Genomic DNA, 21,927 nt, shown 5'->3' with positions numbered 1-21,927 from the left:
AAAAAAAAATGCTTCCAACTAAACCGACAGAATACCAAGATGTCATCAACTGAAACATGCATCCCAATTGCAGATGTTAAAATATGAAAAAATACACCTTAGAAATACCTATAATAAATTTTGGCTGTTATTATGAATAGATGCATAGGAACAGAGAAGGCACAGGCTGAGAAACAGAATCTTAGTATCAGAAGTGATAGGACTTTAAATGTTTGTAAGTATTTATTTCATCACACCCTCATCTTATCAACTTCTGGACCCTGGCTGTATTGTGCATGAACTATTCGGTGTCCAGTAGACTTAACAGTGTCCAGTAATTGTCAGTAGACAAACACAATATTCCACCTTCTTCTCCAAGACTGTGGAAGAAGAGAAAAGGAATTTATATTTATTAAGATAGCAGTATCTAGCATACTTATAGGTACCTTTAATATATCATTTACTTTAATTCTTATAATTAATCAGATGAATGAAAATTAGTTGCTGTAACAAGCAAACCCCCAAGTATCAGTGGCTTAGCACATTATGTTCATTTCTTGCTTATATCACAGACTGTTGTGGGTTGGGTAGCTGTACTTTAAACTGTGATTTGGGACTCAACTTCTTCCATCTTCTGGCCTTGTCATAGTGTGGCTTTTCAGTTGCTCTGGCATCACGCAGTAGGCAGAAAGGGAAAGAGAGAGGGACTAAGGAGAAACCATGCTTTGTCTTATAATTTAAGATTGTTCAAGACCTCACAGTTTTATTTATTCCTAGGTAACTTTTTGGAGGGAGCAATTAGTATAGGTTTAGGGTGATTGGGGAAGTCCTCGCAGATGAGGTAGCATTAAAGCTGAGTCCATTAATACTGGTATCACCTGGAGATAGAAAAAGGGGATTGAGGAGATTTCAGTATGGATGTCTTGGATGAAACGAATTATGGAAAAGCAAGGTGTTTTTGGAGAACCAGGGAATACTCTGTTGGGGAATGATTAACTTTTATTGAACTCCTACTTTGTGCTGGATATAATGCACTGCTCAGATGCCACTGTGACATGTGGCATAGTGGCATAAATGAGCCTTGATAAGATAGCAATCTGTAAAAGACTGCTTGACCCATTCTGTGCCCCAGTTAATTAACTCAGATGGTTAATAGTATATGCTGACCATGTGGACCATGTTCCTGACACCAGCTCCAACATAAAATATTCTTTATCTGAGGATGTAATGGCAATGACAGTAGGCTTTGTTGAGATTGGTTGCATTGTGTTCACACTTGAGGTTATTCCATTTGTATATACTGTGACCCTAGCGTAGGTTCTGGTTCTCTGTCTTTGGTTCCTTTTATTAATGAACTGGTGAGAACCCTTTGTCATTGTGGCTGAACCAAGGTTCTGGTTCCGTCTGGATTTTCCTTTCAATGCCCTGCACTACTTAGGTCACAAGAGTATGATGGGATGTTAATTATTTCTTCAGGGCCATTTCTGTTGCAATCACAGAAAATGTTTTAGTGTTGTTGTTTATAATTACTCAAAGGGTGGTCTTTATATACTAAGTCTTTATCAAATCTCTTCTATGGAAGGTTTTTTTTTCTTCTCATATATTAAATATATTTTGCTTTTTAATCCCCTAATGGGTAGCAACTTTTTGGGTCTGAGGTCTGGGTAGGAAATGGATATTTTATTGGGTTCAAAAATGGATATTATGATATTTCCTGTGTAGCGCCATTAACTATCCTTCCGGGTCAAAGCAGCTTATTTTATTATCACTTGTTCTTGTAAGTATCATGCAGGATACATGATCTAACTGATTCAATTCACAGCCTTGAGAATAGGTTTTATTCCTGTTTTTACAGAAGAGGACGCTAACGGCAGGAGAGGTCTAGAGATAGACAGAACTGGGATTGGAATCTCAATCCTGAACTTTGGATTCCCATGATCTCATCATGCGATCTTCCAAATGTTATTGAGCAAACTGCAGCTTGGAGGATTTGAGAAGGAAATAAAATTGGAGATGGGAGTTGGATTATTATGGTTGTTAAAATAGCACTATCACCTACCTGCTCATGGCTTTAGAAATAAGAAAACATTATATTTGTGAAATGACAAAACATTGCACAGTCCTCTCTCCTGTGTTCACTTTCCCAAGAGTATCTGGACCCCCTCAACCTGGGTCTTCATCATGACTCAGAGAGTGAAATAGCTTGCCCAGTGACCCCTGGTCATGATTTATGAAACAGGATGTATCCAAATTTTCACCACGTTGGAGCTATTCAATTTTCTCTAATGGCCCTTATCTGAGAATTATGTCTATTCGTGGCAGCCACAACCAGTAAGTCATTAACTTAAAGTATACTTATTGTTAATTTTAGCACCCTGGGACCTGCGCCCAATGAGAGAGGGCTCTCACTTTTGCAAATCAAGGCTGAAGGACATTCGAGCAGTTGGCTAACATTCACATGAGGAAAAGTTAGGAGTAAAAAGTTATCATTAAAAAGTTAGAGAGTAAAAAGCAGTTGACCAGCTGGACATAGTTCAGAATGGCCTCCTTCTGGCTGCCTCCCTACTGCTAGGCACAATCCTCACCAGAAGAGAGATTGAACCAATCTTCATATCGAGCAGCCCTGTGTGCCAGGCACTTCCCTTATGTGATCTCACCGATCCCCACAGTGTGCCACGAGGGAGAAACCATCTCTCCCATTTCATCCTTTATCGATCCTTTAAAATTTGTCTTGAACCTGAGCAGCCCTGAGGTCTGGGCAGGCCCCCTTCTCCCTGATACACAGTCCTTTTGGGCTCATCCAAACAGGGTTTTCAGTGCCTCCAGGGACTAGGCCTGGCTCTTTGAGGTCTGGCCTGCCAACTTGCTGGGCTCTGTCGCCTGGCAGCTGTGAGGGGCCACTGGGGCTTCCTCCAGGGAGCCAGAGCTGTCTATATTTCATGAGGTTCAGCCCATTCATCAGGGCTGGGTGACAGCTTGTGTCTGCCCCGGGAATGACGGTTCTTAAAGTATCTGATTGCTGCAGGATGCTGGCCACCACACCCAGCAATACTGAAATATCTCTGATGACGGTTGCCACCCCCCTATAAGTCAAACAGAGATCCTGAGTGGGGGTGAGAAGAGAAGCTTTTTGTTGTTGCTTCCGAAATCCCATTTCAGTCCTCCTTGTCCCTCTAGGTCCCCACCTCTTTGGTCCCAAGCTTTTGTGGTTCCCCTTGGAACTTATATTGTTCTCGTAAATAAACTGCTGCTGCTGGTCTCATTCCCTGGAGTCCATCCACTCCACTGGTCACCATGGGAACTGAAATTCCACTCCCATCATTTCACACTTCCTCTCAAACACCTTCAGTGGCCCCCCCTTACCACCCATAGCATAGAGCCCAAAGAACCAACCTTTCATATGCAGGGCCATAGAGGCACCTTGTCTCCAGTCCCTGGGAGATATCTGGGTCTCTGGATGCCCTCTACATTTTCTGGTCTCCTTGCCGTGGCTCAAACTGCTCTCCTGTCATGGAATGTCCTTGTCCCATTTACATCTGGCAAAATCCCACCCTGCATTTAAGATCCAGATGTCACCTCCTCTAAGAAGTCTGCCTTCATCCCCTCGCTGAAAGTGACCACTCATTTTCCTGCATTCCCATGTCACTGGGGTAGTTTCTCTGAACTCCACCTCCAGCCTAACATGCTCCGCCCAGCTTTCTAGAATCTCTTCAGTACTCACAATTCTGTGCCTTTCACATGCTCTTCCTGCTACCTGCATTCTCTTCCTTCCAGTCCCCTCTCCTTCCTTTGATTCCACATTTTTGTTTGTTTGTAATAAATATATATTTAATTAGTTTTTACAGACAGGAAGGGAGAAGGATAGAAAGTTAGAAACATTGATGAGAGAGAAACATCAATCAGCTGCTTCCTGCACACCCGCTACTGGGGATGTGCCCACAACCAAGGCACATGCCCTTGACTGGAATTGAATCTGGGACCCTTCAGTTCACAGGCCAACACTCTATCCACTGAGCCAAGCCAGCCAGAGCCGCTTCCACATTCTTTTAAGGGGCAGCTTTAGGGTCAGGCCCTGAGAAACTTTCCCTGACCTCTTCTCTCCACCTTCCATTCTCACCTAGTACTGGTGGAAGCCCTCAGGACCTCTCTTAGCATCCTCTTGGTTACCTGTGGCTGTAGTTTTCATGCAGCAGTGGGATTGTCTGTGGAATGTCTGTCTGTCTGGAGAACATGATGAAGACAGAGCTGGGAGTGAGGAGGGAGGCTGTCCAGCTGGGAGCGACAGACAGTGCAGACTATGAGAACTCAGCAGGGACAGGAGGCTTTGTCTCGATGGATATTAGGATGCCCTTTCCAGGCACATGTATAGTCACGAAAGATCCACAATTGTCTCACTGAGTACTCATAATACATGCTGAGATAGGTACTTTCATATCCCATTGCTAGTGAGGAAACTGAAGTTCCTTCAACAAGAAGCTGCCTGGTCAGTCAGCAAATGTTCATTGATTTGATCGTTATGCACAAGGCACTGCGGGCCTGGGGATACAGTAGTGAGCAGGACAGACCTCTAGTCCATGCCCCTGGGGACCCTCAGTAAAGAAAGATGTAAAGCTAGTTTCAGAGAGAAATGTTTAAACACAATTGTGATGGCTTCTATGGGGTGAGAAATAAAGAGGGGTAAGGGGTCATATAATAAGGGACCTGATTGCATCCCCAAGTCTCATTCCTCTCTTACCTCCACCCCTGCCTCCTACCTAGCATTTCCGCTGGAGCTTAACTGTTTTCCCCAATGTTTACCATCCTGCCCCCTTTGACAGCCATAATGGCTTCTGCAGATTAAACAATTTTGCCTTGCCGTGAGCTGTACTCGGATTGGCCCATTATACAACAGCAAAAACCTCCCTTTCTCCCGGTTCTAATTGAGTAATTTACTGTAAACAGGCTCTTTCCTCCAGAGCCCAGGCTGGCTCGTTAGCCAAATGGAGGTGAGCAAGCGCTACCTCTAATTGGATGCATGAGAGAAATGAGCTGTCCAAATGTGTGGCTGTCCCAGCAGGCGTTGAACTAAATCAGTGAACTTTAAGGCTTCAAGTCTTTTTTTGCAAACCAGCCCCTCCTAGTGAAGGCATAGAACCAAGGTTGCAGTTCCAGGGTGAGATCTTCAATGAGTTAGGGAGGCCTTTGAGGTGGGGTAGGGGTGATGGAGTTTCCTCTTTCCTGCTCACTCGGATATGTGTCCTCATTTCTTTTGTGGGCAAGATAGCATCACTGCCTTGAGATATGTGTCTCAACTTCTACTGCCATGAGGAAGGACACTCCTTCTTTGAAGCTACCATGTGTCAAGCACCTGATTGATATGATATTATATGATATACTAGAGGCCCAGTGCACGAGATTCATGCATGATGGGGGGTGTCCCTCAGCCCAGCCTGCACCCTCTCCAATCTGGGACATCCCTCTCACAATTCAGGACTGCTGGCTCCCAACCACTTGCCTGCCTTCCTGCCTGCCTGATTGCCCCTAACCACTTCTGCTTGCCAGCCTGATAATGCCCTAACCACTCCCCTGCCAGTCTGGTCACACCTAATTGTCTTCCCCTGCCAGCCAAGTCAACCCTAACTGCCCTCCCCTGCCAGCCTGGTTGCCCCCAACTTCCCTCCCCTGCTGGCCTGGTCATCCCTAACTGCCCTCCCTTGCCAGCCTGTTCTTCCCTAACTGCCCTTCCCTTGGTGCCTCGAACTGCCCTCCCCTGTGGGCCTGGTTGCCTCCAACTATCCTCTCCTGCAGGCCTGGTTTCCCCCAACTGCCCTCTGCTGCTGGCCTGGTCATCCCTAACTTCCCTCTCTTGCTAGCCTGGTGCCCCCAGTCAGGCTGCCTATTATCAACTGCCCTCCCCTGCAGGCCTTGACTATGAAGAGTTGGGGCTGGGTTTCATCACCATGGAATGCAGTCAGGCTGCCTGTTATTAAATGCTGAACACATGTCACCTGTTCATTGCTCTCATCATCATCTGCAATCATAAAACTTGGATACTAGTCCTCTGTTACTTACTAGCTGTGTGATCTTGGGCAATGGACATAATTCCACTGAATTTCAGAGGCCTCACCTGTAACAAAGGGATGATGATAATATCAAATGAGTTAACACTATATGAACCATTTAGAACAGGGCTGGGCACATAGTACCTAGTCAACAAATATTACCTATTGTTTTCATCATAGAGGTACTTTATAAACATAAGCTGGGTTAAAGTCTTTGATATTCCCTCTGTCACCTTATAGATTTCTCTCTAACCTGTTTCTTATTCCCAGTGAATGCATAGTGTAGCTCCTCTGAGAGTTCATCGGACTCATAATCACAGATCGACTGATCAGTTCATTGTATAGGGTCCTGTGCCTAGTCTCACATTGAGCAAGACGTAGTTTCAGACATCAAGGAATCTTGTCCCATTGGAGAAAGGAGACAGGCATCAATAATGCAGTCTGCGAAGGCCAGTGATTTATGTATAGTCCAGATGTGCCCAAGAGGCCTCCCCAGGTTTTGTTAGTGGGCAGCCTCCACCAGCATAACTGCTGGAAGTCTATGGATGAAATGGATGAGCAAAGACATCTCACCAGGGTGCTTTGACAAAACAAACCTATTTTAGATTTAGTGCATTCCCCTCAGCTAAGAGCTTAGTGTCCCTAATGAAAAGGGTGTAGATTTTGGGGGCATGACTTGTGCTCATTGCTTTTGTCCAAAAGGCCCTCCATCACTGATTAGGAATCTGTTCTAGAATTTTATGCCTTGCAAGCTATGTTCCTGGAATCTGCCTCTTAGAAATTCAGAACATCCAGGCTTCTATGCCCAACAGCTCTCCCTCTGGGTCCCGCAGATATGACTCGATCAACTCCACAGATTTCCTTCAATATTCTAGGGTGTGCTTCACCTAGTTACAGAATCCTGGCTGGTTCATACTTATTTATTTTTATATTTTTAAAAAATATATATTTTTATTGATTTCAGAAAAAAAGAGAGGGAGAGAAAAGAGAAAGAGAGAGAGAGAGAGAGAGAGAGAGGTAGAGAGAGAGGAGAGAGAGAGAGAGCTAGAAACATCAATGATGAGAGAGAATAATTGATAAGTTGCCTCCTGCATGTTCTCTACAGGGGATCAAGCCAGCAATCTGGGCATCAAACCGTGACCTCGGCCTGGGACTGATTGGTTCACAGCTTAAAGGACCTCAAATTCCTTATTGTCTCTGTCTCCTCAGCTGCTCTGAGCTTTAATTCCCTCTTCAGCGGTTTTTCTCTGACCCCCCTTTCCTTCTCCTGTGACTATGGTGATAAATGAAGGCCTGCTTGTTCATGCACTCTGAACACATCCTAACTTTTGGAGAAATTGGTATTACTTTCTGGTTCTTTAGTCAGACACATCACAAGGGGAATTTTGTTATTTCTAACTTTTTCTTTTGTGTCATACTTTTCAGGCGAGTGACTCACTGGGTTCCCAAAATACATTTTCTTAATAACGATGGTAATGGTAGAAATAGCAAAGCTGACACCAGTGACGCACATTGTCCCTGTGTGAGAGGTTTCATACACTTCATCTCATTTCCCCCATCGCCTTTATCTGATCACGAGGTTGAGCACACAGCAGACTCCCAGGACACAATAATAATAACAGCTTCTACTTATTTAGCTCACATCTCTGTTACTTTATCTCACGTCATTGTTATAGAGTTCTGTGAAATAGCTATTAGGGCTCAACATAAAGGTATTAAAAATCCATTCCACCCCTTCTTTCAATAGCCAACATAGAGTGCTTGCAAGTGGTTCTTGCTCTTGAAGGGCTCACAGTATAGTGGGGTCCACAGTGGCAGTGAATCCCTGGAATTAACCAAAGCCTTAGTTTATTCTGGGCCCCTGCCTCCCCATACTTTTTCGATGGACACATGCATTCTTTATTCCAAGCACCATAAGGGGTACTTTATGTCCAGCCACATCACTATTAATAAAGTCCTCCTCTGCTCTTTTCTCATAAGGGTCACTGTAACCACAGAATACGAGTTTAATTTTTCTGGGCTTACTTAGCTTGCCCCATCCCCGCTGTATCTTTCCACCAGTTCATTCTTGTGTTTATTTATTTAATTATTTTTTTTTCTGAATGTCTTGGAATCTGCTGTCCTCAAAACAGGGCATGTCAGGGGACAGCCATCCCTTTCTTTTACTACTTTGCCCAGGCAACAGTGATAGAATCTTTATTTCCCACAGGGAAGGCTTCTTTATTGGCTCAGAGAAGGAGCTGGCAGAGAGGGAGGATTGGGGAAGACACAAGGCAAGGCAGGAGGAGACAGAGGGGTGGGCAGCTTGTTCTATGGGGGAAGAAGGATGCTATTGTCTTGATCCAACCTGTGAAGCACAGGCAAGCCAAGTGGGTCTTTAGTGCTGGGACTGGAGCCCCTGGGACTGGTTCCCCTTTGTCAGTCGGCCTGCTTTTGTCTGCAGAGAACCCAAATCCTCACTTACACAACAACTTCATTATCTTACAAAGCAGGAAGCCTAGAGGTGGGCCCAACTTCAGGTTCAATTATTCAGGGGTTCAGGACCTTTCTTCTCCAGCTAGATGGTTCTCCAGCTTGATTGCAAGATGGTTTCTAGCAGCAATGGAATGATATTCTTTCCTTGTTCAGATTCGATGGGAGAAATCCAGTTTGTAGTTAGGAGAACATTTTTCCTAGAAGCACTCTGAACCAATTACTGGCAGTCTGGGTGAAATTACGTCATCTGAAGTGGAATGGATTTTGGGAAGCAACCACCATGCCCATTACAGAGTCACATTTTCCAGGCATAATCAAAGTGAATGACCCAGTGCTGTGATGGTATACAGTTAGGGAATTAGCATGTAGAGTTGCCAGATTTAGCAAAAATATAGGATGCCCAGTTAAATGTGAATTTCAGATAAACCATAGACTTAAGTATACGTTTTCCTCCTGTTATGCTTGCTGGTCCCTGTGGTCCAATATTTGGTACAAAGCAAAATGGGTCAGGCACATATTTGGCAATGGAATAAAAGATTGCAGAAGTTCATAGTGGCTAGGGACTTAGAACCAATATCAAAGTCTTGTAGTACTTGAGTGAGGACAGTAGAGCATTAAATGGTTCAAAAAGCGGAGGAGGGTTAGGAGTTTTTTCCTCCACAACTGCCTTGACTCCTTGTGGCCAGGATCTGGGAGAGAAAATGATTGGGTCTCCTCTCTCGGGGCATCCTATATTTTTGACCCCATCTTCCCTTCTCTTTCCAGGGTCCCGACCGCTGTGGGCAGGCATTGCTGCAGATTGGGATCAACATGATGGCACTGCCTGGAGGCCGCCAGGTGGACTCCATCACCCTCCCGGGTCAGCGGTAAGTCCCACAGCAGACTCTCAGGGCCAGATCTGGGTCCCAAGATCGCAGGTGGTGCCTCTCCATGCAACGTCCCGGGGAGGAAGCTTAGGACAAGGTGTTGGGGATGCCAGGTTCACTCAGCAAATATGCATGGAACTGGGCCTTGTGGCATGGAGGAGTCAGGCACATCCTATCTCCCAAGGAGCTACAGTCTAAGATCCAGGCAGACAGTGAAGCAAAGAATCACGTAGGGTGTGCTGCTAAGATAGAGGACCCCAGAGGAGGTTCCTGATCCTTCCTAGGCCAGGAGGCTGGAGTCACTGGGGGCCCTCAGGGTTCGTGAAGATCCTTTCTGAGCCTTTTGGAAGGGTCAGTCTACCTTTAAGTGTTTTCTCTTTCTCCCAGACCTTCAGGGTGAGAAGTGAGCTCAGAGCTGGTCCTTGAAAAATGACAGTTGCCCTGAGTTGGGCAGTAGAGGGGCAGGGGGGTGAGTGAGGGAGGAATGCACTGAACAGGTAAAACTCAGATGATGAAGTTGGGGAAAGGAGAGACTCGTGGCCCAAGAGGTGCCTTCTCAGCATCTTGGTTCTCTCATGTGTCAAATGGGGAGATAATATTAATAGTACTACTTCATAGGGTTGATGTGTGGATTGAATGAGTTAATATAAATAAGTGTCTGTCATACAGAGAGAGCTATACCAGGGGAGCAATGGTGTATTGAGGACCTGCTGTATCTCAGAGGCCCTCTGTCGCTCCTCATGTAGGTGATCTTGGGGAGTTCTTCCAGCAATCCCTCCTCTGATCTCTCTTAGCAAGTGACCTCACTGAGAAAATAAGCAATCACAGACAGACACTCTCAGCAGACTAATATTGTAAGCCAGAAGAAGAAAGTGGAACTGATGTAGATGAAGCAGACTCTTAGTCTTACAGCCCCAATGCCAACCCGGAGGGAGGGCCATACTTATGGATCCAGATGGGCGGTAGCAGCTCTGACAGTAGTACTTTGGAACACCTCCACAGAGCCTCATGGGTCCGGGATGGTCAGATCAGAGCTTGTGCGGGGGTGAGGAAGCTATCCTCACAGGGCAGTTAGGACAGTGGTTAGGAGTTGGGAGAGTCTCAACTTGATTCTTGGTTCTGTTACTTACTAGCTGTAACCTTGGGCTTCCATTTCTTCATCTATGAAAGGGAGATATTTATGCTTACATCATCGGGTTGTTATGAGCATTTAGGATAATTTGCATAAAGCACCTGCCTGACATGGGAGCTGCTCCATCAATGTCAACTTCCTCAGAAGAGGAATAGCTCCCCGGAGTAGGGCACGGGGGCCAAGGTGGATCAGCTCCTGGCGCCCTTCCAAGCTTCTGGGAACCACTGATATCTTTTCCCCACTTCCAACCTCCCTAGAAGTTATAAGGATAAAAGGAAATTAAATCACACAAAAATGATTTAGAAATTAGATTTCATTTACCCGTGGTCTTCCGAGATCTGAAAATATTAAATGGAAAGTTTCAGAAATAAACAATTCATAAGTTTTAAATTGAGTGATGTTCCGAGTATCACGATTAAATCTTGTGCTGTCTTCTTCGGTCTCGCCTGGGACATGAGTCATCCCTTTGTCCTGGCCGGAGACGCTACCTGCCTATTAGTCACTAAGAAGCTGTCTCAGTTATCAGATTGCCTCCTGTGGTGCTTGTGTTCCAGCAACTTATTTTAATAGTCACCTTAAAAGTTATTTTTAAGCGAAAGAGTTGTGATGCTGGCAATTTCCACCTGCCAAAGAGAAGCCATGTAGTGCTTATTATGTATCATCAGAAGGTTACTCTTAGCCTAAGGCCATGGCAATGCCTCCATCATTCCTTCACCTCATTTCATCTCATCACATAGGCATTTTATCATCTCACATCACCAAGGGAAGGGTGAGGTCAAGGCAACAAGATATTTTGAGAAACCACATTCACATAACTTTTACTACAGGATTTTGTTCTATTTTATTAGTAGTTATTGTTGTTAATCTCTTACTGTGCCTAAATTATAAATTAAACTTTACCATAGCTATGTATGCATAGAGTAAAAAAAAATAACAGTATGCCTAGGGTTTGGTGCTATTATTCACCGTTTCAGGCACCCACTGGGGCCTTGGAATGTATCCCCGTAGATAAAGGGGAATACTGTATACTTTTGGAGGCAGGATAGGGCTTCTAGTTGACATTATATAGCAGATACCTTGACAGGAAAACTCTGAGCTAAGATGACTTCATGGGTTCTGGCTGGCCACAAACCTTGCAACCTGAGAAAATGCTTTTTTAGAATGTCTTCATCCTCACAGGGTAGGCTGCAAAGAGAAGATGGTATTTTCTCTAATATAGCCATAGCCTGAAATTAGCAGGCTTTCCCATAACACTGGGGGAACAAAATCCCTGTGCCCACCAACGTATCAATCATGTGTGCTCTGGGGGCAGGTGCATAGGCCACGCTCACAGAGAAGATTCATGTGTATTTACAGGATGTGGGAGGGCTAATTCATTGAATCTGGGGGCAGACAATGCATCCACCTCTTCTTTCCTCTTGTTTCAAATTGCGGAGGCTTCTGTCATGGGGAACAACACCATGATTATTGTACCCAGATAAATAATTCATGTTAGATAATTGGCTTCTTTCTGTTGTGTTCCACTGAAACTCAATTTCACTCTGTGGTGCCAATGTTCACCTCAATATACAAAACAAACAAAGGCTGCGAAGTTGTGTGGGACTATCCAGCAGCCTGGGTGAATCATATGAGTCAGGCTTTTTGTTTTTAAAAAAAATATATTTTATTGATTTTCTACATAGTGGAAGGGAGATGGATAGAGAACTAGAAACATCGATGAGAGAAAAACATTGACCAGCTGCCTCCTGCACACCCCTTTCCGGGAATGTGCCTGCAACCAATGTACATGCCCTTGACCGGAATCAAACCTGGAACCCTTCAGTCCGCAGACCAACGCTCCATCCACTGAGCCAAACTGGTTTCAACAGGGGTCAGGCTTTTTGTTTTTGAGACCCTTCTAAGTAAACTAGAGGCCCAATGCATGAAGATATGTGCAAGAATGGGCCTTCCTTCCCCTGGCTGCTGGTGACTGCCTTTCTGCCTTCCCACGCTGCCCAGAAGCCTGGAGCAGCTGGGGCACTGTGGAACGCAAGCATCCTGCCCTGCCCCCCCACTGCTCTGCGACTGTGTATGCAAATTAATTTGCCATCTTTGTTGGGTTAATTTGAATACTCACTCCTGATTGGCTGGTGGGTGTCATGAAAGTATGGTCAATTTGCATCTTATTCTTTTATTATAGTAGATAGCATCAAAAGGGCTTTTCTAGGTGCAGGTTCCTGGGTGAGAGTAGAGGGTGAGGAGCAACAGTGTCCCTGGCCAGGGCTTGGGATCCTATGCTGAACTGACATGGGTGTTAGGAGGGGATATGATAGGCTTTGTAACTCTGACTGTATCTGAAACTCCTGGGAAACTTTCATATTTAAAAGCAATAAAATAAGGAAGCCAAAGTACAAAACCCTGCTCTTGGAAACTTTAATGTGGGCCTAAGTGGAGACAGCATATAGGCTTTGGAATTGGACTTGGGCTCAACTCCCAGCTTCGCTTCCTACCAGCTGTGTGCCCTTGGCTGGCCCTAAAGCCATGTAAGCACCAGTTTCATCTTCTATAACAGGGTGGCAGTGATTGCTACTTTAAAAGTTTGAGTAAATACTGGGGTTCAAGAAGGAAGGTCTCTCTAGGGTGCAGGGTGGTTGGCAGTGCACAACCCACACTTCACCAGCCGTCTCGGCGACAGAAACCATCCCTCCCTCCATCCTTCAGTAGTGGAAAGCTTGGCAGCTCAGGTCCAAATACCTCCCTGGAGAGTCAAGGATTTACGAGTGGCAGCGAAGAGGGCAGGCGATTAGCTTTCTGGAGAGCAGGAGACTGTGGCTGCTGTGTGTCTAGATTAGGGGTGTCGAACTCAATCAGAGAAGGGGCCAAAATCTAAAATCCAGCCTAAATCGCGGGCCGAATGGTTTACTGAACAGTCATAAACTGTCATTGTGATGGAAACGCAGCGGAGTGCAGTGATGACAGCGCGGTGTGGGCCACATTGCAAGGCCTGGCGGGACGGATTTGGCCTGCAGGCCTTGTGTTTGACACATGAGCTAGAGGCAACAAGTCCTTCCTTTTAGAGGAATTGGAGCGGCACATACAACATTCACCTCATGAGGAAACTGAGGCTGGAAGCGGTGAAGTGATTTGCCGAGGTCGGAGCTGGGAAGGAGCAGAGCTTGAGCCTGAGCACTGGCCCATCCTCGATCCAGTCTGTCTTTCCCACAGTATTCCTGGGAGCATGACACAAGCAAATTATTCACCCCTTTATTCAGCTACTTGTGTATTCATTAGCCTTCAACTAAATTTTTCCTATAAATACAAGTAATGTATTCGGTGCAGATCACATGCCTTGTGCGTTGCTTATATTGTTAACCAAATAGGGCACGGTCCCTTACTATGGAACTCACTGACTTATCTCTTGACCTGATGAGGCCTGGATCTGTAGCAAGTATACACCTTGGTTCTTTCATCCAGGACCCCTCACCTTATGAGATGAGCTGGGATGGGGGAGTGCAACTGCAGCTAGTGGCCAGCAGCCTCCTGGATCACCGCTGGCCTGCTGGCCAGGAGCCCTACAGCTTCCTAAGCCAGCGGGGACCGTCGCACGGCCAGCCTGTCTCCAAGTAGATAATGGCTTGCATGTGTGTGCCCCTGGTCTGTGGCTGGTTCTCTGCTGCCCGGCTGATTTCTGGGCCTGCGGTGGACTGTGCAGGCTGTAATTGTCAATGGGATAATTGGATATTTTTCTGTTGTTTAAACCAACAGGAAGGTCAATCAAAGTTAGAGTCAAATTCCCTCCCTTCTCAACATCTCCCAAGAGAAATCCACAGAGACAAAGGGCATGACCTGGGGACGGCAGAGGGATAGTGATTCAACAGTTATTTTTAAGAAGAGAGGTTAGATTTAAATGCAACACAGAGCTGGGAACTGGGATCATAGAAACACGGAACATTGATGCTGGATATGCTTCAGAGCTCATCTGTGTCATCCCTTTATAACAAGATGGGGACACGGAGGCCCAGAGAAGGGAATAGAGCTGGCAAAACGCTCTTCAGGCTTCCTCCTGCCCTTTGTGGGGTCCTGCCTTCTCTGGGCTGTTTCCTAAAGCTCATTCTCCCACCCAGCCTCCAGGAAGTCCCAGAAGCTTTGTGTCCAAGCCCCGGAGTAATTCTCATTAGCAATGATCTGTAATAGACACCATTTCATTCATTCACTCATTCATGCGAATAAGTTTGGGCTAAGAACTTTAGGCCAGGCCCTGGGTAGTACAATAATGATTTATGTACATATCATCTTTCCTGCTCAGTGATAAATGTCCTGAGGGCTGAATTCATTTCTGATTCATATGAAGATTAGAATACACACAGTAGGAGCTCAGTAAGTGCTTGAATGAATAAGTGTTCAATAAATGTTTGATGAATGAGGGGTCTCAGGTGACTGTGAGGATTAGCTTGGATTTTGTTTCTTTCCTCCAAAATATTCCTACTTCCAGCAAGCCGTTCTCTCTCTCTCTCTCTCTCTCTCTCTCTCTCTCTTTTTTTTTTTTTTTTTTTTTTTTTTTTTTTTGTAGAAAACTGATGCTTAGAGGAAAAGAGTAAACTAGCGTTTTATCTTCATTAATTTAAATACTCTTTCTGAGTGAAAGCCAAAGGTTTAATTGCTTGATGGAGTCAGAGAGCTGGAGAGGCATATTTTTTTTCTTCCTTCTAAAGAATAGTGATTCAAAAATGTTTTCAGTCTTTAGTTTTAAATTCACTGGGAAAAAACTGCAGACTGTTGCTGAAGAATAGAATGCAGTGGGGAGCAGATACTAAGAGGCAAAGACTCCCTCCCTCCCTCCCTCCCTTTCTTCCTGGCCATGCTTTTTATTTACCTGCTGTGTGTCATCAGGCTCCCCCCCGCCCCCCCAACCTCCCCACTCTCTGAGTGTTAGTTTCTTTGTATGAGGATGAGGAGGAGACAAGTTTCCCCAGGGACCCTCCCAGCCTTTACTATTCTGGAAGTCTGTGAGTGAGTTTTGGATAGTCCATTCCCTTTTCTGGTAAAAACAAAACAAAACAAAACAAAACAAAACAACCCCAGTCCAATGCCTCAGGGCTGGGAAAGCAATCCCATTGACCAAAACAAGGTCTTCTATTCCTTCCTATGACATGCACAGAGGTCTAGGGTTTGCTTTGTAGCTGGCATGGAAGTTGAAAGACCTACCAACTTGGGAGTCCCTTCCAGATTCTGAGGCTGAGTCCAGTTCAGGTTTTATGGGAGCTTTTGGTATATTCAGAAGCGTTCTTTAGAGAGGAATAGGTTGCCCTCCTTTGATGGGTTACAAACAGATAAATCTATAAATCCCAGCACTCCCACATGCTTCGTGACTTGCAATCCTTGCTTTTGACTTCATCTTCACCCCTCTGACTATACTTAGCAACTTGCCATTTTCTCAGTGTGTGGTCTGATGCCATCACTCATTTGCACATGCTGTTTGCTTCTTCTGTGGGAACCCTCTGCTTCTTCCGCTGGTGAACTTGAGGCAAACTTCAGTGCTGGCCTGGGGAGCCTTCTCAGAGAGTCTAGCTTGGGCTAAGCCTCCATTCTCTGTGCTTCCAAAATTCGTGGTGTTTACCTCCAAATGCCATGTGAAGAACAGTGGACCACAATTGCTTATTTACAGTCATTCATTCATTCATTCATTCATTCAGTAAATAGTATCCAGTGCCTATGGTGTACCAGGTGCTGTGCTTGGTGGAGGGAACATGTCATTTGCATCACAAGGTCCTGCCTTCTTGGAGAACATGTTTTCATCATCTTCCCTCTGTAATCCTAGCAACATAGCCCAGTACCTGACACATTGGGGTGCCTAGTAAGGGTTGTGGGCCATTACAAAGTGTTCTCAGCATAGCAGAGTGTTCCCTTACAGAGAATTCACCACTTCACACAGTAGGTGGACTAGAGTAAGACAGAGACATCCGTACTCTAGACTTTGAAGGAGCAATTGAAGTCCATTTTAAGTGAAAAAAGGCTAAAACAAACCAATAAGAGTGTAGGCATAGCTTTCCATAAACTATTGACCTCCAACAATTGGGGAACACTGGATGCCAGGCCAGCAGCATTAGCTGGGGGTGATGAACTGGTACCAGCAGCTGGTGTGGGGGGTTGAGAGCAAGGTATGAATCTGTTGAACTAGAAAATTGGCATCTGAAGACTGAGGAACTATTACCTTCCCCCAGTGATGGGATTTGATGAATGATGGTGGCAATCTAAGGACAGAAGCAGAGGCAGAGCAAGGCCAGTGAGGGGGTGGGGAGAACTCTTTGCAGCTGGAGTCCTGAGAGGGTTACTTCCCACCTTGTGTGCACGGTCTTTCTGGCTCCCTGCTCTGGCAGTACTTCTGGCATAAACTTGTCAGATGTGGATGGGACCACAGGCATCTGACAAGTTTTGTCTTGATGTGAAACAATGTATAAACAATTCTCTCCCAGAAAGAAATGAGACAGGGTTTGAAAAACGACTAGATACACCACAGTCTAAGTCAGCGGTTGCCACCCGGTGGTCTGTGGACCACTGGTGGCCCATGAGGTCCGAAAAGTTGGTGACTGCTGGTCTAAATCATCACAAGCTTTAAAAGGGCATTGATATGTCGCAGAGAGTAGTCTAGCATAGTAAAAAGAGCTCTGACTATGGATTTGAGGGTGAGAATAGCACCTAAATTTCTAAAGAAATCAGAGAGCCTAGTATGATGGTCAAAAGCAAGCTCTGGTCTTAGACCTCCTAGGTTCTTTAAAAAAAAAAAAAAAAATATATATATATATATATATATATATATATATATATATATATATATAGCAACTATATATATAAAATTGCTTTTTTTTTTTTTTTTTCAGAGAGGAAGGGAGAGTGATAGTTAGAAACATTGATGAAAGAGAAACATGAATCAGCTGCCTCCTGCACACTCCCTACTGGGGATGTGCCCGCAACCAAGGTACATGCCGTTGACCAGAATCGAACCTGGGACCCTTATGACCACAGGCTGATGCTCTATCCACTAAGCCAAACCAGTTAGGGCAAGACCTCCTAGGTTCTTATTTCTACTTATTCACTGAATGACCTTGGTCAAGTCATTTAACCTAACAAATCTCAGTAATATGAGGCTTGTGGAATTGTTTTGAAGGTTTAAGTGAATAATTACAATTGAATCAAGCCCTTAACACAGTCCCTAGTATGTAATAAGCATTCAATAACTTTACTTTTATTATCACTATTGGAAGTGAGTTTTGGACAACTTATCTAATGTTTCTAAGCCTCAGTTTCTAAATCTGTAAAATGGGATGGTAATCTCCAACCATGTAACAGCTATAAGGGCTAAAGGAGAGAATGCTTGATACACAGAGGCACTCTATTGTTGATAGTCCTCTCTGCTTGCTGTGTGGGCAGTTAATTCCCTCTGACTTTAGAAATATTTTAGGGAGCCCACTGTTGCATACAGCAATTTCTTGGTCTGTTACTATGCCACTCCCTTCTCTTACACCAACTCCACCCTGAATAAATCCAGCTTACAAAAAATGTATCCGGCCAGTAGCTGGTATGTGGAGATGATTGTGGTCACATCTGGCTTTGTGTTTAGAATCTGCCAGACTCCAGAAAGCCCAGGTTCTGAGGCTTGTGACCTCCTTCCAGATGTTCCAGGAAAGCTGCCATCAGAGAGCAAGGAGTGGGGTTACTCGGGGATTAGGCATTTGCTTATCTCAGGGGTTCTGCTGAGTACCTCACAGCAGCCCCACTCTGGGATGCTCTCCCTGCTCCCGGGCATGGGGCAATGTTTATGGCATCAGGCTCAGATTCTAGTTCACTGTGGAGGCAGAGGAAACTCAACTCCGGTCCTGGCTCCTGGCCCCTCCAGCTCTTTGGCTGGAGACCCTGCGGCTCCACGAAGGGAATGTGATTCATCGCCAGTCCATCTGCTTTGACCTCAATTTTCAGTTTCCTTCCTCTGGGTGAGTAATCAGAGCAATCAACTGCACTTGCAAAGGAAAGATTTCATGCACAGTGAAATGGCACCTTGAAGCTCATTGCTTAGGACAATTGAGCCACTGGGAGTTGCGAGGTGCAGGGACAGCAAGCAGCCCCCACCGCACAGCAGGAGCTGCCCAGTTTAACCAGACTTTATATATTAGGGCTAATAGCAAATCAAATAGAAGAGGTGGAACCCAGAGGACCAGAAAGCTAATGACAGAGTCAGGCAAGCTATGCAATTACGGGATGCTCAACACGAACACAGGCCAAACCTTAATGAGCCGCGGTCCCTAGACTCTCCAAATTGAGACGAGCAGCTCATTATGTGGCGGCATGGTGACTGAGTCTGGGAGTGGACTGGCGCGTGGTGGGGCCACGTGGGGCTCACCGGGCCTGGTCCCCTCCTTCTCCGGGAAAGTGTGGGGCCTCTTTGGTGAACCTCTCGGCAGGGCCTGGCTCCTTCTGCCGTGACCTTGTACATCCCACTTGTCATAGTGCCTCACCCTGAAACCAAACAAAATGAAGCCCTGGCTCCTCCCAGAGTGGGCTTCCTGTCTCGGCCAGGGCAGTCCCTTCACCCAGACTAGAAACCCGAGGGCGCCTTCCTCTGACCTTCTGCTCACCCTCACGTTTTCTCATGTCCCTCCAGGTCATCTGCTTTTCCTATCCCACGCCACTGCCCTCGTTCTGGCTTCTGTCCTCTCCTTGTTTTATTTATTTATTATTATTATTATTTAAAAAATATGTTTTATTGATTTTTGACAGAGAGGAAGGGAGAGAGATAGAGAGTTAGAAACATGGATGAGAGAGAAACATCGATCAGCTGCTCCTGCACACCCCCTACTGGGGATGTGCCCACAACCAAGGTACATGCCTTGACAGGAATCGAACCTGGGACTCTTCAGTCTGCAGGCTGATGCTCTATCCACTGAGCCAGACCGGTTTTGGCCTCTCCTTGTTTTATAACCATCATCTCCCAGCAGGCCATCCTCCTATCTGCTCTGGCTCATTTTTCATTTTCTACTAACTCTCGGCCTAGTTATGTCGCTGCCCTGCTCTGAGATGTTTTCCGTGGCTCCAAACTGCCTTCAGCATTACATTCAAATTCCGAATCATGTCAAGGTCTTGGATCCATGGGTCTCTGTTTTTCCCTTTAGGCCCCTTCCTGGCCCCTCCCTCACGGGCCCCCGGACGCTTGCTTGAGTCCAATGAGCCTTCTTGTGGTATTGCTATTTTTATACCTCAAGGCCTTTTCACATTTATGTGGAAATCGTTTTGTCCTTGTCTTCCTGGCCAACTCCCCTCCTCTAAGAACCGGCAAATGTCATTTCCTTTGTGTACACATTCCCAGGCGAAGTCAGGCCCTGTTTGCTAGGATCCCAGGCTCCTGCTCCCAGCTTTGCAGTGGCCCATGGCCCCACGGCAATCAGTTGATAAGAGCAGAGACGCCGGACTCTAGAGACTGAGTTTGAGTGATGGCCCCACCACTTACTCACTGTGTGACCTCTCCCGACAGAGGTCTCGGGGTCTGTAAGTGGGGGTAGTAACAGTCTTTCTCACTGGGTCTGGGGGCCCTTCTGGAGGGCAGCCCAGCCAGTGCAGCCCAGCATGAAGGAGTCTTCCCACAATTTGGGATAGAGAACCCTTGGTCAGGGCCTGAGGCTTGGGGATAGAGCGAGCGTGTGGTGGAGGAGAGGGGTCTCCTTGGTGTGGTCTCTAGAGGCTGATGAGGCTCCACAGCCCTGCAGACAGGATGGACTTGCTCTTGGTCGCCCTCTAGTGGTGGCTTCTGTATTCTCACCTGCATTTTCTATAATAGAACCACACGAAGGGTATCAAGGTGGCAACTAGCGTATTAGATCTGTGAACTCTCTTAAATGTTTCACTTCAGCAAATGAAAAGAATCCTCCTTAAAGTAAGGAGGAGAACAAAACATACCAGGCCCCATGTTTAGCCATGAAGGTTGAGGGCACCTGGGGCTGACTCAGTGCCTGTGAGTGTGCCGTTACAGTTTCACCTGGCTGTGCTAACATGCCACTTGGAGTAACATCAAGGACATAGGGTCCAGAGCCCGATGGGCTGGGTTCAGAGCCAAACTTGGCCACTCACAAGCTAGGTGATTTCCAAGCTTCAGTTTCCTAATCTCTAAAAGTGAGATACGACTAGGCCCCTCCTCACAGGGTTGTTGTGAAAGCTAAGTGAGATAACATACATGAAGCCGACCACAGGATAGCTGGCACAGGGCCCAGCCTCAGTAAATGTCAGCAGTAACGATTATGGGTTTTTTAAAAAAATATATTTTATTGATTTTTTTACAGAGAGGAGGAGAGAGGGATAGAGAACTAGAAACGTTGATGAGAGAGAAACATCGACCAGCTTCCTCTTGCACACCCCCTACCGGGGATGTGCCCGCAACCAATGTACATGCCCTTGACTGGAATCGAACCTGGGACTTTTCAGTCCACAGACCGACGCTCTACCACTGAGCTGATTTTGGCCGATTATGGATTTCTTTTCCTTGACCCTCACACCACCCAATGAGACAGACAGTACAACTGTGTAGATTCTTGTCCTTCCCATTTGATACTCAATTCGGTTTTATAAACAGACACTGAGCATCTGCATTGCTAGAGGTGGCAAGTAGGAAGGGCATGGCAGACACAGCCCTCCTTTGCTTGCAGTCTAGTGGACACAGCAGATATTGATCAAGGCGTTAAACACTTGAAACTGGTCTCTGGATGGGGGAAAGACAGGGTATTGCAGACACGTGTGGAACATGGGACATAAGCTCATGTAGGAGCCAGAGAAACATGCTTCAGATGGGACATTTAGGCTGGGATTTCAAGGCTGCACAGGCATCAGCAAGGCGAAGAGGAGATGGAGAAGGGGGGGGGGTGTCTATATGTGCAAAGACTGGAGGCTGGAGGTCACAGCAGATGGACTGAAACCGTGGTTGGCACAGTGATTGGAACTGAGGGAGAAGGCAGGTCAGAAACTGGGGCTCAGAGAGGGCAAGCATCCTGTAGAACACAGAGTTGACGAGGGGTTGCCAGGGGTAGCCATGGACCAGATGCTGCTTCAGCCTCAGGTGTCCTTGCTGCTAGGAGCGTCACGCTGACTCTCCTGCGCACACTGGCAACGCACAATGTATCCTTTTTAGATGCTGAGAATGAGTTGCTGCTGAGCTAATAGAGGCCAGGAAATGTTCAGAGCACCCCGCGCTCTCTGAGGGCATTTGAAATGCCAGTGTTCGACAGCGAGAGATGATGAGCTCTGAGTCACCGAGAGGAGGCGGTTGTCAAATGCACACACTGGCTCATGGGGCTGGAAAGTTACCTGAACTAACTTCATCTTTCTTAACTTTCTGAAACAAAAAACAGCCCACTGCCTCAGGGAGCCGGACAGACTGCGGAGGCGGCCGAGGCTTTGGAGCCAGGCGGGCCTGGAT

At 46.1% G+C, this 21,927-nt stretch overlaps 1 protein-coding gene across 2 annotated transcripts in view; it reads left to right on the top strand.

Annotated features, from left to right (window-relative positions):
• The window catches only part of INSC (INSC spindle orientation adaptor protein), a 125,089-nt gene that overhangs the window by 25,019 nt on the left and 78,143 nt on the right, over positions 1-21,927 (top strand). For both annotated transcript variants that reach the window (XM_036427816.2, XM_036427817.2), the window contains exon 2: positions 9,261-9,361. In XM_036427816.2, the coding sequence (XP_036283709.1) occupies positions 9,261-9,361 (101 nt within the window). The remainder of the gene's footprint in view (positions 1-9,260; positions 9,362-21,927) is intronic.

Source organism: Pipistrellus kuhlii, unplaced genomic scaffold (assembly GCF_014108245.1).
Source record: "Pipistrellus kuhlii isolate mPipKuh1 unplaced genomic scaffold, mPipKuh1.p scaffold_m20_p_9, whole genome shotgun sequence".
Lineage (NCBI taxonomy): Eukaryota > Metazoa > Chordata > Mammalia > Chiroptera > Vespertilionidae > Pipistrellus > Pipistrellus kuhlii.
This window is presented reverse-complemented; position numbering and strand designations above follow the sequence as displayed.